Source organism: Hippoglossus hippoglossus, chromosome 3 (genome assembly GCF_009819705.1).
Source record: "Hippoglossus hippoglossus isolate fHipHip1 chromosome 3, fHipHip1.pri, whole genome shotgun sequence".
Lineage (NCBI taxonomy): Eukaryota > Metazoa > Chordata > Actinopteri > Pleuronectiformes > Pleuronectidae > Hippoglossus > Hippoglossus hippoglossus.
The window spans coordinates 22,685,714-22,705,638 of NC_047153.1; the positions used below are offsets into that span (position 1 = coordinate 22,685,714).

General features: G+C 42.2%; 1 protein-coding gene across 3 annotated transcripts in view; it reads right to left on the reverse strand.

Annotated features, from left to right (window-relative positions):
* fto (FTO alpha-ketoglutarate dependent dioxygenase) overlaps window positions 1-19,925 on the reverse strand; it is a 120,936-nt gene that overhangs the window by 61,162 nt on the left and 39,849 nt on the right. For all 3 annotated transcript variants that reach the window (XM_034577521.1, XM_034577515.1, XM_034577530.1), the window contains one exon: window positions 2,165-2,289. In XM_034577521.1, the coding sequence (XP_034433412.1) occupies window positions 2,165-2,289 (125 nt within the window). The remainder of the gene's footprint in view (window positions 1-2,164; window positions 2,290-19,925) is intronic.

A 19,925-nucleotide genomic window follows, 5' to 3' on the forward strand; every position in this document is an offset into this window, starting at 1 on the left:
AATTCAAAACAATGACATTGGCTCTGAGTAGTGTGCATAAATGCAAACTTTTTCTTTCACCACGAACAATCTCATTTCATCACACACAATTCTCTAACCACCACCAGTTCGTCCCACTTAACATTGCATCTAGCCATGTGTTTGGTTTTGTGTAAATGCTATCTGTTGACAGCCACTTGAAGGGCTGACCCCTGGCTTTTTTCGTAAGTGGGGGCAGCGGGGGGGTTGGGGGTAGACATTTAATGTGTGCAGCCCTTTACACACACTATATGTGTGTAAATGTGAGAGGAGCTATCAGGAGCAGCTGGAGTTCAAACGTATTGTGTGGGATGCTTGCCCTCAACCAAAACTAATCTAATCAGTCTTTCACTGCTGATAGACTGCGTCTGTCTGCCCCATGTCGACGACCACTGATCATTTCCTGTCCTGGTCTGTGAAAGAGTTAGACATGGTGAGTAGGTGGTAACGTTGCTTTGTGGGTGGTGGTGTGGAAGATGGCGAGGGGACAGCGCTGATGTTCAGATTGGGGAGGGGCGTTTGCGGTGAGATGGTTTCTAGCTTTCAGCACCTGCAGCTGGAATGCACTATCAGTGCAGGCCCTACATCAGAGTTGTGAGGCGGTGGGCTTCAACGCAGCATAGCAAGGTGTGTGGAAACAGCCTGTTTACAAGGCTCATCTGGATGGGGTATAGCTAAGGGTCAACTAGAGGGGACAACTCAAAACAGAGGGGCGCCACGGAAAGATGAGGGCAACAACATGGCAGGAAGTTCACACGTCTTTCAAAAGAAAAGATGGGGCTGTCAGGAATATCTGGTCTACGGATTCGGCCTCTGGCAGTTTTGCTTTCTCTTGGCTCTGGATGATGTCTGTGCGTGTGTTTGTGTGTGTGTGCGCGTGTGTGTGCGTGCGACACTGAGGTCAAATCTGTCGATTGAGACAATAGGCAGTAAAACATATGCAAGTCGAGTGTTCAAATGTCGGTATTTGTGTGTGTGCTTGCTAGTGCTGAGAGGGGGAGTGTCTGAGAGAATGAACAGCTAAAATAACATGCTGTTGTGTGTGAGTGTGCGTGTGTGCGTGTGTGAGGCCTTTCCTTATCGGAATGAACGGTCAGTGTTCTAATCCCTGCACCCTCTGCCCTTATCTGGAAGGAAGGAAGTGACTGGGCTTATCCAAGACACACGTGTCGTTGTGATAGCTGTGATAGCTGCCAGGCCCAAGGACCACAAACAAACAGCGACCACACCACTGCGTATCTGTGGAATTCACATCTGCTCTTCAGAGGGAATCACTGTCGAAGCACAATGAATGAAAGTGGGACTAATGTAGCGATTCCCGATTAGTTTGTTCCTTCATGTGATCACAGCTGGATCAGTCCCCACAGGTTTAGTAAAACTTGTACATGAGCAGACACAACACACAATAACTCTGGTGATACAGAGTACAATGAACAACTACTCTTGCCTGTTACATGTCCTGTTATGTCTTCTGTTTTTTATTGGTTATTGAAGGTTGTGTAATCTATTCACATTGTAGGCTTTGACCATTTACCCCTATGAAATCATTAAAGTTAATCAAATTTTACTTGAGTAAAATCTGAGTAAAATTTATTAGCAATGTGTTTATTGCTTAACATTATTATGATCTTGCCTATGTTATTTATTGCTGGTGAAACTGTTGTGAGGACATTGTTTAGTTTCAGTTTCAACAATTGATGGAACTATTTGAAATGTAATGTAATATTTGTATATTTAACCTATATTGATTATTACCATTAGTTTTTAATGGTGCATGTAAAAACTACATTTTATAAATTATAGACCAGATTACAGACAAAACATTTCAGTATTTTCTGTGCAGCATATATTCTATTGCTTTGTGCAAATCATGGTTACCAAAGTAGAAAAAGTACAAGTTAACACTATTTTCTGAGCAGCCCAAAGCAAAATATATGAATATATGACAATGTAAAGCAAAATACTATATAGGAATTTATATATTATGTAGAATAACTTTATTTCTATAATGATGTTTCCATTTTGTAAATGTGACTGTGCCCGTGTTTCAGGGTCTTACATTACCTCTCAATCACATCTGTCATGAGAGTTGTTTTTCAGGTCCAATGGGAACTAAGTTGCCAAAGTTGGTGTTACACTGTGTTACCTGTCTCTCCATGTCTGTCTTTGCTGGTGTCTGTCCGTCAAGGCCGACAGCAGGGTCTCTGCCATCTCCCTCCGTCCCTCCCCTGCACTGCCCTCCTCCTCCACTGTGGCCAGGGAGAGCATTGTCTGAAAAGAGAAGTACAAAGTAGAAAATAGATGCATATTGTGAACTGATTGAAAAGATGCGTAAGGCTGCTTTCACACCTACGTTGTTTGGTCCAGACCTTCAGACTTGTCGGTTTAGTCAGAATAAAAATAATAGGTATGAAAGGTGCCTCAGACGACAGTACAGAACAGCAGACCACAATTTAGTCAGACCAAAAGAGGCCTCAGTCCGGATCAAACTGAACCATTATTAGTTTCGTTTGCAGTGTGAATTTTTTTTCTGAATAGCTCTTTCCTACCAATTGCAGGAGGTTGAGATGATTGAAAAATAATGAAGCAGAAGCATTTTACAGGATTGCTTATAATCTTTGCTTCCAACGATTTGTTTGACCGAAGAGGATGTTCATTGTGCTGGTAGTAATACCACACTGATATTACACTGGCAACAAAATTAATGAAGTGAACTGGTTCATTAATTTTCCCCACTCAAATGGAAAGACTAAAATTGTATAAGCTCTTACCTCAAAAAGTTAGCTAGTCCAATAGTCGAATTAACAACGCGCTGACGTCAGACGCACACCCGTTTACAAATGTCAAGTACAGACACAGCCCACGTAGATGATGGCAACAGGTTATACATACAGTATATAAAAAGTCTTAAGTCTACTACCTCAATTGCAATGTGAAACCAAAACTAACAGGAAACAATGTAAAAGACATGAACCTTGGTTCAGACCATGGTCCAAACCTTCATTTGTGAAAATGCCCCAAATGCCACTTAGCTCACCTTTTTCTTCCATGTGTGATACAGAAGAAAACAGCTTTCTTTATAGAGTGGCTAAACTCATACTGGTTGTTCTACCTCCCGCTACACACTTGAGCAAGACACATTACTACTTGGCTCTATTAAATCTTCCTCTAAATAATAAAGTGCGTTGAGCGGAAAGACAACCTGAAGCTATTCCCTCCATCCTTGAGCTTCTCTCCTCAGTTTAGAAATTACATAGCTCTGAGCCAAGACTCCATTATAACATCCCTGGGACGGCGACATACAGTAAGTCTAGTATAAAGTCAGTTTCACATCAGAGGACGGGCAAATTACACCCAATATTAGAGTGTGAGTCAATTAATCACGTCCTGCACAGCAGAGTGTAATGTGTGAGTATCCCCCTGTTGAACATGAATTACAGGCCGGCTTAAAGTGTGACGTGGCACATCAGTGCTAATCTGAGACATCCTGGCAAACCTTCGCCTCCAAGTCCTCTGCAGCCTCTAAGCTGGTTGAGAGGGAGTCAAATGAAAAAGGATCTGGCAGCCCAAATTAAATGCAGTGCTGTCAGCCACACTCAAATCCCTCTTTCCCCTCACCGTCTCCCTCTTCTTCTCTACCCTTCACAAACTCGCTCCCTCTCTGAATATCCTTAAATGTCTCCCACCCCCTCCTCCCCTTCTCCTTGCCTCTGAGAAGTGATGGATCTGTAACTCTGACTGACTCTGACGCCTTGTTAAGAACAGTCTCTTCCTGTCACATCTACCAGTCGAGCGTGTTCATTTCTTCCCATTAACAGTCACTCACCTCCCCAGTCATCCAACCCTCTTTTCAAAAAACCCACAATGTAAAGGAACCTTCATTTCTTCTTCTCTCCCTCTTTTTTAATCCCTTTCCGACAATCCACCTGTCTGTCTTAATTCATGTGAAGATAGGTTTGACTGTCTGTCTGTGTGTGTTTCCGAAAGGAGAGGGGTGTGATTTGCCGACAGTGTAATATGCTTACTTCTTCCACACCGCACAGGACAGGTGTCAAAACATATGGCGGCGTGTGACTGATTACACCTGACTATGAGGAGACACCAAAGATTACGGTGACCAGGAGGAAGCAGGGTCGGTCGCCTGCCTATGGAAACTGTACCTTTTGGTTTGGATCAAACCGCGTCCTCCTGGGATGAGTGACAGGCTAAGAAAGTGCCAGAAAGTGCATTCAGACTGTATCACCGTCTCAGTTGGAAGACATCATATTGCTACGCTGGCCATGTAGCACAGTTTCAGTGGTTCAAGCACAGCACTGAAGAGCAAGTGATTCGAAGCTAATCTGAAACGTGCTCTGACGTGCTCGCTTCAGCTGTCTCTCGTAAAACTGGTCTGGGAACAGAACAAGTTGCAAGAAATGAAAGACAGAACAGACCTTCAGCTTTAAATGTGTTGAAACTAACTTAAAATTTCAGCCAGTAAAATAATCCATCCATCCATTATCTATACCGCTATTCTTTTGAAGGTGGGAGCTGGAGCCATTCCCAGCTGACATCGGGCGAGAGACAGGGTGCATCCTGGACAGGTGGCAAACGTATCGCAGGACCAGCATACAGACACAGATTACCATTCCCCATCAACATTCACAACTACTGTCAATTGAGAGTCTCCAAATAACTTTACCCCAATGTCTTTAGACTGTAGGAGAGTACCCAGATTTGCCAGAGAAAACCCACACAGACAGACCCCGGCCGAGCCAGGATTCGGACCGGGAACCCTACTGCTATGAGGGAACAGTGCTAACAATGCACCTAGCCACTAAAATAATAATTCATTGACTTATATTTTAAACATTGAATGTGTATATCATCACCTTGTTTTTTTTTCTTTTGTTCAAGGTTTTTGTCCCAACTCAATGATGATTAAGACAACACAATAGATCTTAACCCCTGCAAACACACCTCCTCTTCCATTTACCTCACAGGTGATGGCTTGTGGTTTGGGAGTGGTGTGTATGCAAAAGCCATTTGTTCCCAGCTCATCTTTAAGAGGATGTTTGTGCCATTAATACTTGGCATGTGTGTTACCAAACCTCCTATTTGTGTGTGTTTACATGCCAGAGTGTGTGTGTGTGTGTGTTTGTCTGATCTTGTGTTTAGAAGAGCCGCTGCTGAGAGAGATCTTCAGGTTTAGCCCCAGGCTGATCCCTAGGCCATTCAGCCACCCCACCGGTTGTTTACTGGTCAAGCCAGGCCTCAGTCAGCTCTGCCCGGACTACAGCTCTTTGTCTGTGGGTCTGTGTTCTCAATAATCAGCCCCCTCTTTCCTCCTATTTACCCCTTGATGACAGTAGCTGTCCTCAGCCTCCACCTCTCTCAGCCTGATGCTGACCACAGATGTCCCCCTGACCCAGGCCACATCCCGAGGTGAACAAGAGGACATGGAGGACCTAGGTGCCCCCAATCCCTGGTCCCCAGACCACCAAACTCAACCTTGTCTATTTTACTACAGATGGGCATAAACATTTCTGGTGCTGTGCAGAAGGAGGGTAGGTAAACAAACACGCAGCTATAGGCCTAGGTGATATTTTCGTTGGTGGAGAGTCGGAGTGATGATAGCGTTCTAAGCGAAGGCTGGCTGGAGGGCAGCCTGGGGCGGCTCACTAACACCTCAAGCCAGGACTGTATCTTAACACCAACAAGCATCTGTCTATTCTTTCACATAACAACATGTCATTCACTCAACGCAGGGTAACAGAACTGGGAAGATGGTTGATACACTCATTGCAATATGGTGTACATGCCTTTAAACTTTATATAATATCTGTCACGGCTCACATGATAGCAAAGAAACAACTGCTCAAAGGGAGGAGGGTTAAAAAAAGATGCATGCCAAAGTGAAGGTTTACACTCCATAAAACAAAGCTAGCTGACCACCACAGCGTCTGAGAAACTATTAACACCCTGTGAAATGTCTTAGCTGACTTCAGACCAGCATTTTCAGGGGGACCCAGAGCACTCTTTTGCTCACTGGCAAACTTTTTACGTCTGCAGGCCACAAACACTTACAAATCCCCAAATTGACCTCCCTTATTTACTATTTCAACCCAGAGGGGTGATTTTTAGCCCAGATTATAGACTTTCCAAATGATGGATGGTTCCCTAAAAAAAGGCAGGTGGTAAACAAACGCAAAAGTAACACCAAACATTGTAGCCGGTGGCTGATGTTAATTTGCCACCATGGTGCCTCCGCTCCTGCTGTAAGTGCACCTCTGTCCATCAGACTGGCAACCTCTGCCGCCTGCCGCCCTGACATTAGCATGTGTAACAGGCCCAGCAACAGGCCAGCAGACTCCCCTGTCTCTCTGTGTGCCAACACGTCTGTGTGCCCATATGGAGGCAGGCGTGGCCTTAACTAGTAATGTGTTCTACTGTTTGTGACTGCTGAACTGCCACTGGGGCCTTTAAATCATAGTAATAGCATGCAAGAACTTGAAACCTTGGAAAAATCAGCTCACTACATAAAAAATTACATTTACCATGTTTAGGAGCCAATATAGTCAAGACTATTTTACTCTATAGTGAGTGAGAGATGGTTAAATTAAGTTATTTTCAGCTGCAGAGGATGCTGTTAATCATGTGGCCTGGACCAAACTGCCCATCCATCCATCCTTTATCTGTACTACCACTCTTTTGAGGGTCAGAGGTGGAGCTGGAGCCAATCCCAGCTGACATTAGGAGAGAGGCCGAGTCCACACTAAACAGGTTGCCGGCGAATTGCAGGGCCAACATATAGAGACAACAAACTCACATTCACACCTACAGTCAATTTAGAGTGTCAACTTAACCTAACCCCAATCTGCATGTCTTTGGACCGTGGGAGGAAGCCAGAGTATGTAGAAAACCCACACAGACATCAGGAGAACATGCAAACTCGTGGCCAAACCGGGACACCAACCCTCATGCTGTGAGGCAAAAGTGCTAACTTGAACACATTGTGAGACATGGGATGGTTAATCCAAATGGACTTAGCTATGCAGTACAGATATTATTTATAAAGAAAAATGATCCACTGACAACATTGTCTATGGCTTCAAACTTGTCTCCAACCTTGTCTATAACCTCTATCAAATCTTCAAGATCAGGGGGGATTCAACTTGGTCCCCAGGACACTGAGAGCTCTGATGATTTTCATTTTAGCCATTAGCTAAAAGACCGATTAAAATCTAAGAATAACACCGGCTGAATGACTTTGGTAAATACCCTAATATCCTGGACAGAGAGCAACTTTTTTCAACCACAGCAATTACATGAGATTTGTAAAATGAATTATTCATAGTCCAACATCCCTTGCTGTCATTCCTCCCTAACCTGACTTCCTGTTGCCCATCTATATGGCCAGCACATTATCTCAAGGTTTGAGGTTGAAGCCTTTTCTCCACATCTCCAGACACTCCACTGACATGTGCTGCCACAGATTTAAGCTCAGCCGCTCTGACATCTGATTTCATAGGTCTTAGGAGTGGGAGTTTGGCAGACTCTTAGCTGTCTCCATCCCCCCCTAATACAAGAAACCAATATCAACTTGACCGCTGGTGGAAAAAAGCATCAGGCACCTTGCTCGGGGTAATGGATAGCTTCTGCTCACTGATATAAACAACTGGGGAGCTGTGATCCTGCAGTTCCAGTCTGGACAAGGGATCTGTGTGTGTTTGCTACACGCTACCGCTGAGTTACTTTGCTCTTTGGGGGGGAAAACAGACAGGGGCTCTCCACCGGTGGAAAAATTATATTAGTCCGGGAAGAAATAAACCAAGACCACATTCACCTTTCTGTGACATCACACCTAAAGTCATAAAGTGTGTGTGTGTCTGTGTTTTATTTTCTTGCTGTCTGCCTGCTGTCACATGATTACAGATGGCTCAAAATTGAGGCCTATCTGAAATTAAATTTGCTCAGCTTCCATTACGTAAGATTGGTTGATAAAGTGTGCGTGTGTTTGTGTGTCGGCGTCTGCGTGTGTTTGTGTAGGGGAACAGTGAAAGAAAGAAAATGTTCTAAAATATATAAAGTCTCTGTAAGATCATTCAAGTAAATATTTTCTTTACGTGTGCAATTGTATCTTTATTTGTGTTTGAATAATCTATAAAACTCTCATAACTCTAATTTTCAGAGCAATGCCTCAAGGGACCTTCAAAAAGGTTTGTTCCAACAAATATTATTCCTAATGATATAATAACAACTAGAATGGCACTTAGAGTACATACCTCCACCAAGGCCCACCGGTCCCCTTATAAAACCACATTTAAATTCAATAGATTCAGAGTTTTATTTCGATCAGCACCAAATTGCACACATTCATAAATATCAGCCCCCTAAAAAAAAATGTTTTTTTCAAGATCCGCAAATTATTCTGAGAAATCATTGAGAATGTTGAAAAATGCCCTATCTTGAGTTGTTTAAGAAAGTGAAAATAAGTTCCTGCATCCGCCCCATGATTAAGAACTGCACAACAATTTAATGGATCCCTCCCTGACCAATACCACATCCTTATACCAAGTTTTTAGTAATCCGTGTAAAAAATGTAGATTTTACTGTTTCTAGAAAACTTTCCAAAAGAATTCTATTCAAAGTCTATCTAGATGTTTTTAAAAATGGGAGGAGATGGTGTGAATGTCTTAAAAGAAGATCTAGTGATGCCTAATTTTACTTTGTTAGTGTGTGCCCATTTGTGTGTGGTTGCGTCATTGGGTTCTCGCTATCACCGTGGTGATAGACACTGAGGCTTTTCTGCCAGATTGACCCTTGCAAGGCTGCAGGCACTATCAATTATGTCAGCCAGTAAAATGGGCTTCGCTACGCACAGCAGATTATATGGAGTGTAAAACATTAGAAAAATGTGTCTGAAACATCAGAGTAACATGTTTGAAGTGACAAAGAGTCTGGGGGTGGGAGGGGGGGGGGGGAACCTCACAAAAAGGGAAGACCCCTGACAAGTGATTTTGTTTGAAGACATTGTAACACACACAAGTGGGCAGGGGCGCTTTCTATGGCCCCTAGGGCTGTCCATCTTCTGGGCCGAATACAAGCAGAATGGGAGGACATATGCTTTCCACAGGGTCAAATGAAGCAGAACTCGCAGGCTTTTGTGGCGCTGCCTTTTTGGTGGAGAGAAGAAAAGGAAAATCTGTTGTCGGGTCGTCGTCCAGCGGGCCCACAAATATCACATAAAAATTCACCGGTCTGTTTCTTGCTGAAGCTTTTGTCTGTGTCTCATGATAAGGAGCATGGATCCAGTTTGCCTTAATGGCTAAAGCACATAGTTCTTAGTCTGAATGAGCTCTCCAGAAGGCTGGGGCAGGACACACAGACACACAGACACACACACACACACACACACACATAAACATTTGTTCAAACTCCTCACTGGCCTGGCAAGAATGCATCATCCATCCATCACAAGAGAGCTTGGAGAGGTGCTTTGACTAATTCAGGACAATGAAGACAGAGCTGGACAGAGATGTCTGCGATGAGCGTGACACTAAAGCACCTTCTACTCTGTTAAAATTCCCTTTCTCTCTTTCAGTGTATGAAAGCTGAGTCTAGATTCTCGCTATAGATAGCAGATTGTGATCAGCGCCTCACTCTCCTGCCAGTAAAAAGCTTTTTGCTGACTGGGGCCAAAGCCAGCCCTAGAGTTACAGTGTTACATACACACGCCGCACCATACTTCATGTCTTCAAAAATGCTAAACCAATAAAAAGGGTTTCCATCCATCTAGACACGCTCACATAGAGCAGTTTAAATTTTTGTGGGGGTTGGGGATATTTACAAAGTTTTGATTGACTACAAAAAGTCTGAAGTTTAGTGATTCTCCAAATCTTTGCATCTGTCTCAAAGCTGCTGTGGTGAAACCAAACAAGCTGTTATATGTCTGATCAAACATCAGCGGTGAATTAGAGGCAGAATATGTCAAAAGTATGACAGAAACTGCAAAAAAAATACATATTTAATAAAAGGAGTTGAGTGGACAAGCAGACAATAATTTTACATCAGTTTTGTTTCTAATATTATTCCAGAATTCAATTACGTGAGCTCAGTTATTTGTTTAATATAACATCAATACTTATGGGTAACAAATAGTCTCTTTTGCATCATTGTACCTCAATAACAGGAGAGTGTTTAATCTGCTGCTTCTCTATGGATATTGACTCGCAGCCCCCTTTTTTGCCTTATACAATTCTCTCCCCACTACATGGCTCTGCAGTAATAGACAAAGGCACACACCATGAAGCACTAACATTTAACTGGATTATGGACTCACATCCTCTATAAAATGCTGTCTACTTCAATCTGGCAAAGACGTCACAGACACTGGCGGTTTTTACATTCACCGCCACATGTTCAACACAAAGCATACATGCTTGAAAAAGAATGCCACTGAGGAGTATATCAGTGTAATCTAATTAATTAAATGGACTTAAAAGTGAATTCACTACATGTCGGAGTGAGTTACATCTTGTACCTGACAAGTATAAAGCCTCTATGGTTATATATACTGACATCATTGTTTTTCTTTCTATTCATCATTTTCATGACATTTTTTACTGGCCCCAACTATAATGTTTTGTTTTGTTGGGTATTGAAACTTTGGATCAGCATTTGAACACAGCCCCTGATGACTTCACAAACCGTGTTCAGGGATGAGGTAACGTTTTTAAGTTTTACTCTTATTAGGCAGCAAATGACAAATCCTGATATGAGTGACCAATACAAACTGGGGGAGGAAAAAACAGCCATTTCGCTAACTGGCTAGCAGTGTGTTTTTCCTTCATCCTATAACCTTGAATAACTTTGGAGATTTCTCTGGGTTTAAACATTGATGGAAACATTTGGATAATATAAGTACACAAGTCAACTAAATATATGACATACGCTATTTTTTTTTTATTGTAATGATGAATTGTTACATGTTATATTTTCAACAGTAAAGAGGTCATTTAAAAAGGTTTTAATACACTGTTGTTACAAGGAAAAGAGGTATGTTGAAGTTACTCAAGTGTTTCTAAACAACATGATTTTCCACACATTTACAAAGTACCCCCTACCCACTGTGTTATGTATGCATGTACATGTGATTGCTACCCACCCAGGGAGGCTGATGAGAGCGGCTAAAGGGTGTTTATGAGACTGTTAGCCAGGAGAGAATGCCGCCCTGCAGCTCATACCCAAATAAAAGAGCCATTTATTACATCCAACATGACCCTCTCATTACACACAAATAGGAATTAATGAGCGCTATATCGGGCGCTCCCAGCGGAGTGAGGCGGGCCCGCTAAAGGACTTGCGTTAATTACACTGTCCTACATCTCACCCATTTAACACCACCCATCAGATCGCACTATCTGCAAGGGAAGGATAAAAGGGTGGAAGAGTTTCACTACCTGCAGGGATGGACACTCTCAGCATCACCAGTGTGGTACAGCCAGAAGCTTTGTATTTGTAAAACAACAACAAAGTTAGAGCTGATTACTTGAGTAAAAGTAAGTAAGTACTTTCAATATCAAAAGTAAAATTAATTGCCAAGTGTTACCGGTTTGCTCTGATTGGATCAATGGACCATTTCCCCTCTCAATAGTGATTACAAATACAAATGAAGAACAGTTACATGAAAAATGTACCTAAGTATAGTAACAAAGTAAATGTACTTTGTTAGATTTCCACCACTGGCAGTTACTGTGTGAGTGGTCATTTAAAAGTTATTATCCAAACAATCACTGAGTTACAGAATAATTACAGTGGTTGTGCTTACACCTGACTAAACAATGCCATGAATGATTATAACAGACACATGGGTGTGTTCACTTATTATTACTATTATTAAAAATGATTGAAATAAACTAAACAAACATTTGGAGAGAAACTACTGAATAAACTGCGTGAGTTGCATGGAAGAAGACACACATTCTGTATCAGGTTTGATCTCTGCTAGGTTATCCTCTGTATACTGAACATGGCTTATACACAGACAAAGAAGGAAATCAAGCTCACAGGACGTACTGTGCTCACATCACCTTGTCTACAGCCTCAGCTTTTTTTTCTCCATTCTGGTTTCACTTCAATCTTCACCGTTATCTCTCTGTTCCCCCTCACCTCGGTTAATGCTACAACCCCCCCCCCCCCGATGTTTTCATCTTTGTTGCACCTCCTCCACCTCCCCCCAAAGAAATTATACAATCATCATGAACAATCTTTTCCCACATATCTTCCTCTTCTTTGCATCTCTTCAAGCAAATCAAACAATTTTACACCTTCTTACCATCAGTATCGCCCCATTCTCTGTGTTAATTGTATTGAAAGGTGGCTTTATGTACTTGAAAACCCCGACACAAAAGATGCTCCTGCGTCTTTCAAGCATTACAGAGGTGCTGGGATATCAAGTGCAAAATTTGAACAGAGAGATGATTATGGATTAAATCTTGTTCAGCGACATGTAAAGTGTGATTCAGTAACAAAGCCATATATGACTTTGTAGCTCTGAGCCTTTGTCTACCAACTTAAAAAAATACTCCAATTGGTAACAGACAAATTAATTAAGTTTGTTCTACATAAAGTTAAGAAGTTATATTTACACAATTGCTGACTACACCTTTGTGAAATAATATTTTCTGAAAATTCCATTATACAATAGCTTTACTCTTTTTTTGTTCCTTAATAGGCTCAAGGAGGGATTATTTTTTTATTGTTCACTTTGAGAAAACTATACTGGGGTGGGCTGTTTTCATTTTCATTAATCACCTTTATTTATTGTTTCACTGCGTGTGGGGGCGATACGAAGTCCTCGGAGACTGTGACTGTGATTAGGGGCTGCGCGAGTAAATGTGAAATGAATGTGAGTTGACCTGCAGTTAACCAAGAAGAAGGATATCAACAACAGGCACTGACGAGGATCCAGATTCAGATTCACATGGTTTTATTAAAAGTGCATACACAGGGTTCAGAGTTTCACGGCTATTTTTTATTCACTCCATTTTTCAGAGCTCAGAATGTCTCAATTTGTCTATTACTGTTTCTGAACATGATCAATATTGAAGGCCATGTACTCAGTATTCAATGGGATTAATGCTGCAATAACATGCTATACATTGAACAAGACTAGAAGTTACTCTCTTTGTCTTTAGTGACAAAACAATGTGTTTTTTTGTTGTGTCTATCGTAATTTCTTTAACTCCACTACTTTGACACGATTCCCAGCAAAAGTAAACAATTACACCTGGATCAAAGTGCTGGAATAATTATATGTCAAGAGCTGGTTAGTAGTAATGTCTCTAGTCAGCTATAAGAGGGGTGGGCTTGTGTGATGCTCTGAAATCTTCTCTTTCATCTTTTTATACTTTCTCCCCCATCAAGGCACTATTGCAACCCACAAACACAAACACACACACACACACACACACACACACACACCATCCTTGCATCTCTCTCTGTTGGTATGACACAGGAAGAAGCCGGGCCCCCGCAGCCAACCCCGCCGTCCACACTGAATGCGATTAAGCTGAGCAGTGATTAATCTGGGCTGCCCCATAATTCCTCTTTACTACTTTAATGGATGTTATCTCTCCTCCTCTGAAGGCTTATCTTGCTGATCGGGGCCAAGGAAGAAGAGAAGGAAGAGGAAGAGGAGGGGGTGGCCCTGTAGTAGAAGGGAGGGAGAAAATCAAACCAAATCCATACAGAGGTAAGTAAATGAATAAGTAAGTAAATAAGTAAGTAAATAAATAAATGCGGGGATTGAGGGAGCTGCTAAGCGGATCAGGCAGATCAGTCTCTGTAAAGTGCTCATTTGTTTTCTAAGAAGACGAGACAAGCCGCCTTCAAAGCCCGCTGATACAGTAAAAACGCTGTCAACATCACAATTCACAGACAAACAAAATAAATTATCCAAACCACTGTCAATAAAACTCCCCACCCCCTCACTGTAAAAACGAGGTGTACTCCAATCATTGGCACAAAGACAAAAAAAAAAAAAAAAAAAAGACGAGGGATTTTTCGATGAGCTCATTCTCTTTCCTAAGAGCCGGTAAAACAGTGGCGTTGTTTCATTTGCGGTTTTCCACATTGTGCCACTCGATGATCAGTCAATGATAGCAAAGTTCCCCTGATACATTCCAAATCCAGCCATTCACAGCACAGGAACAAGTTTGCTCAGGTCTGACTCGACAAGAGGAATGAAAACGTAACCTAAGGTTTCAGGAAAAAGGTGCTACATCCTGTTATTGAGAAATAATTACACACTCATATGAGGCATCATTTTAATCATTTTAAATGAGATCGTGCTCCACAAGGAAATGTACCCAAGGAGATCAAATGAACTGGCACACTCTGAACTATGACAACAAGTGCAATTATGACTGGCAGCACAGAGAGTGTGTGTGTGTGTGTGTGTGTGTGTGTGTGTGTGTGTGTGTGTGTGTGTACATATTTGTGCACATTTCAATGAACCACTTTTATTCTAGGACGCAACATTCAAAAGTAACTGAATATTGTAGTACTGCGATGTGCAGTAGCTTCAAAATAAATCCATGAAAGGAGACTTACGAAATCTAATTTTCAACTGCAAAACTACTCCCCATCAAATTTTCCATGAGTCAAATGAAAACACCACAAAGTTTCTTTTAAACTGTGTGTTTATTATGAGTGTGTCTCTTTCGCTGTTTTTGTCCTTCCACGTCTTTGTAGAAGTCAGCGGAGGAGTGACAGGGTTAAACCTGTTCATCGCTCCTCTTCTTTTTCTTTTTTTTCTTCCTCCGCTCTGGCTTACAGCGATGTTGCAGCGAGATTCTGTCATAGACAAATCTCTGTGGGATACCATTCACCACTAGTGTACATCTTTAGGTACAAAGCTGCGGGCTGCATTGGCTCCAGGTAACATAAACGCTCCCTTCAAGCCACCGCGTATCTGCCCATGAAAATTCTCTAAAGGGCTTTAAGCATTTACGCAGAACACTATCAGGCACTGCCGAAAATTCAGCTTACCCTGTTGAATAGGGACTTCAAAGAGAATTGCAAATACCTTTGCACCGCTACATTTTCTCCCTTCTCCGTCGCTCCGTCTCTTCCTGCTTCTTTTCATTTTATATTTCCAAACACAAGCTGCTGCATGATGTAAAATGTATTATCAGCCATATATTTCCTCTTTAAATGAATAATAACAATAATCTTTGAGTAATTTCTTTTTTATACGGCTCTGTCTAAATAGGGCAAAGCAAAGCAAGCTAATATAGAGCTGCGGGTAAACAAGGCCGTGCAATAATGAACGCGTGGATTAGGCCTCTAGTCTATGTTGTGTGATAAGGAGAAACAGCGGCTAGAATCCAGGTAAGAGCACATATTGACTGTCAATGAAGGATAAACTACTGTGCACATCTACTCACTCACACTGTGGACATACATATAAAGTTACATGTACACAAACCTATACATGTGCCCACACAAACACACACATGCACACACTGCATGCTTAAAGAACCACAAAGAATTGGAATATAATAAATGTATAAGCCTATTTGCACAGTATAGAGCTTAAAATGCAAAACAATATGTTGCATAAACAGTGTGATTTAATGTAAGAGATAATAAATGGCTTCATAATGAGCAATAAAAAATGGTCTTTAAACAGTTTACTGCTTAGTTCACACTTATAATTAATCTGGGTTCCATGTGTGCATATAAAGTGGGTATAAAACTGACTGTGCAAGTAAAACAGCGAGAGGGAGAGAAAAATGACGGATAGTAAACATCTGCAACATGATGCAGCTCTGGCCTCGCTGGCCAAAACGTGCCGTCTTTTTCCCCCTCAGCTGGACCGGCGTGGAGAGCTCACCGAATAATACATTACAAAAAATTGCTCCCCGAAATTATTTACGGCGCAACGCACAACAGACACCATAACATTTATAATGTTTTACAAAGCCATCAAATAAGTGGAGAAGGGATTAATTGCCCCGGCCCGACCTTAAAATAATTATTTTGAGCGGTGCAACTCTAAACTCCAATGAAATTGATACACTTTGATAATTAGATTCTTGGCACTGACCCGCTGAAGTCAATAAAGGTTATTAAGGCCAATTGCTGTCTAAACGCATTACGGGCAGGGTAAACTGTCCGTCGGAGGCCCCTGCTACTCCAGCGCCAATATGATAATCCATTCTCCGTCCTGGGGTTTCTTCCCCTGCGCCTGTGTCTCCACTCTGCCATACAAAACCAGATTGGATTCGCTTAACCTTTCCAGGACTTTGATCAAATGAGCTCACACAGCAATAACATTTACATTGACCCCCCACCCCATCCCTCCTCCCCCCAACACACACACAACCTCTCTCTCTCTCTTTTTTCTTCCTCCCTGTGTCTGCCTCTACAGTCTCTCCCTACAGCTCACTATCCCTCCCTCCCTCTCCTGCCGTCTCCCAAGCACCCTCCCTCCACACGCGCCGGGTCAATAACCTAATCAGCTATCGATGGCGACCTGGCCATGCTGTGTACAATTGCAGTGCAACCCTCCTCGTCGGCTCAGATTGTTTGCAAAGACTGTTATTAAAGGGAGGGGAGAAGATGAAATGGTCACCAAGCACATCCTCGCATATATACACACACACACACACACACACACACACACACACACACACAGATCCACACACAGGTATGCATGGAAAAAGCCATGCAGCCTCTGTTATAAATCAGAGGTAGATTTTGTCACATAATGAGAAAATAAAAGTGTGTACGGCACATATTTGTGTGTGTGTGTATGTGACCAAACCATTGGAAAACAGGGAGTGACAGGCTGGGTGAACAGAGTAGAGGAAGACATGGCCCCGATACTACTTCCTGTTTTGTACATTTTGAATTATACAAATGTATTCAACGGAGTGGATCCCATTTATTATGAAAGTAGATTAATTTCCTTGATATGTGTTGAAAAGATTTCCATCTACAAGGCTCGTTCTCCTGTCAAATAAGGGGGAAAGTGTGAGGGAGAGACAGGGAGATGTGGCGGGAGAGTGGAAGCGAGAGAACAAGAGGAAGAAAGAACATAGAGAGAGAGAGAGAGAGAGAGAGAGAGAGAGAGAGAGAGAGAGAGAGAGAGAGAGAGACGGAGTGCACTGAAATCTCTTTGCATCCGTGGTGGCTTTTGAAGTTGCGAGATGAGCAGCCACAGAAGTCAGGAAAGTGACAAATTAGGGAAAAAGCTGTACTGTGCAAGCAGAGCTGCTAAATCAATTAAAGTCATGCAGAGTGCATACATTAACATCACTGGCACGCACACACACACGCACACACGCGTGCACGAACATACACACACACACATGTGCCTGCACACACAGGACAGGGAGACGTAAAATAAATAAGAGGGAGATGTGCTCATGGGCTCGTTTCTGTCGCTTCTCCCCCACAGTGAAAAGAGGAAAAGATAAAAAATACCACACCGGTATTTAAAATATTCAGCATAAAGCCAAGACTCTCTGTCTATTGTCAGTCACACAGAAGCTATTCATTGTTGCTAGTTTAAAGAAATGTCACTATTGCATGATAGCCATGATAGCAGCGTCCTGACGGAACACAAGGCTGAGAAGCAGGCAGGTCTAAATGGAGTCCAGCACCCTGAATCACAAGGGAAAATAAAACCTTTAAGTTAGTGTTATTTTTCCACCCCTCCAGAAACAACCTTTACCTTAAATACACTGAAACCCCCACATTCACACATACACACAATACCTTTCCCTGTACCTGGGCTTGAAATCGATTCAGAAACCCCTACTTTTTTTGTTTCTATCAAGGAACCACATGAATTCATGAGGTACCAAAAAAGAGGCGCGCGAGCCAGTGGACTTGTTTTGTTTCGATTTCCTTATATATTTATTTATGTATTTTATCAGAATGTCATTCAAATGGAAGGATAAGCATTTGCATGACAACAGGCTGAGGAGCAGAGAGGGAGCCCCAGGGAGAGACAGTATCCATAAACAGGAGCTGGTCCCCCCACATTGCAATATTCTCCGCACAGACTAACAAACGCATACATAGCCCTGCGCATCCCACAACACTGTGTGCTAAATATGACAATAAAGAGGGGAAGGCTACACTGTTTGTATTGCTATTTTAGCAGGATAAAACAATAGACTGTTTTATTGCTACAGCGCAGCGTATAAAACAACACATTTTATAAACTCTATTTAAAGAGACATGTATTTGTTATTTTAAAACAACCCGTGGTGATATCAAATTTGACAAAAATAGTGCTGTATTAAAATATCCTCTGCAGACAGGAACAGAAAAAAATCTAAATAAATAAATGGCAAACAGGCATCTGCACCGGGAGGGTCACTCGTATTTCACTAAATTACACTGCGCTGTCAATTGCCAGCTTCAAAATGTAAAATATATGCAATAAAATAACGCAGAGAGGAACCAACATAATTTAAATAACTCAAAGTAATTTAGAGAAATGTGTTTTAATCTGGCTGCAGAGAAGCCACAGCTATCAAAAGCTCCAAAGGGAAAATCTATAAGTCAGTCTATAAAGTGCTTTTCATCAGCGTATCAGGGGTCGATGCATGTATGTAAATATTGCTTGCCAGAGCAATAATGTTGTCTTTCATCACAATAGTGAATCGTTACATTTATGCGCTCACCAGTGTATTATTTTTTACACAGGTTCAATAAGCATTTCTGCAGGAGACATTTACTTGATATTGTGCGGGTTGACACAATGCAATTAATAATGTAATCAAATAACTCAGACTGTGAGTTGAATGAATGCTGCTATAAAACACATCAAAGTAATGTAAAATGTAAAAAAAATATTGTATTTGCAGACACAGGATATATAAACATATTTAATAATATTATTGTATTAACTTTTTCAAGAAAAGGCGCATTTTTCCCTTTCTTTCTTTTGCTATATCATATAAATTCTGATGCTGAATTTCAGAAATCAACACGTGGACACGTTTGGACGTTCACACACTATGGCTTCGCTCGTCCGTAAGACAGAAACCGAGACGCAGCAACAGAGCGAAAGACCTCACATCTCACTGATGCCCTTTTCTAAATACAGGTCCAAATCACACACTTCATCTGGGCCCGGAGGTGGAGCTCTAGATGAGTTTAGCCCCTGTCTACTAACTCCCCCCCAACCCACCCTCGCCAACCCGCTGCCAGGCGGTTTGACTGAGAGAGAGGGAGAGAGAGAGGGAGAGACTATGACTAGAGCTGGGCAGTGTCAGCAGCAGCAGCAGTACTGTTCTCCAGCCCCTGTCTTTATCCCCGCCTGAGCATTAGATGTGATTACTGCTCAGCACTCGACACTGACAGAGACAGAGAGCTCCCAGAGACAGCAGGAACGGGCGAGAGACATAAAGACACATACAGAGAAAGAAAGAGAGAGAGAGGGAGAGAGCAGGGAGGAAAAAAGGAGCACAGCTCTTTCGCTCCCTCTGCCGCTGCTACAGTGATACAAGAGTGCCCCCTGCTGCTTCTGGTGTCTGGGTGTTAAACACACACACACACACACACACACACACACACACACAAACACACACACACACTCTGAAATCAAGCTTTGAGAGAAGGATTGCGTAGAACGCGTGGGGAGGGAGAGAAAACGAGACCAAGCATGTATCTGTGTGTGTGATTGTGTGCTGTATATCTACTGTGTGTGCGTGTATGGCACATATGTACAGCACAGAGGAGTGAGTAAGATGACTTAATTATAAGTCTGACATTACTAAGTGATTCCTTTTCTAACTAATAGCTGTGTGCCCATGTTCCTCTCTAATAAAACTTCTGTGAGGCTTCGACAAACACATGACGCTTCCTTCACAATGCACCGTGGTGGGAAGTGAGACAATCCA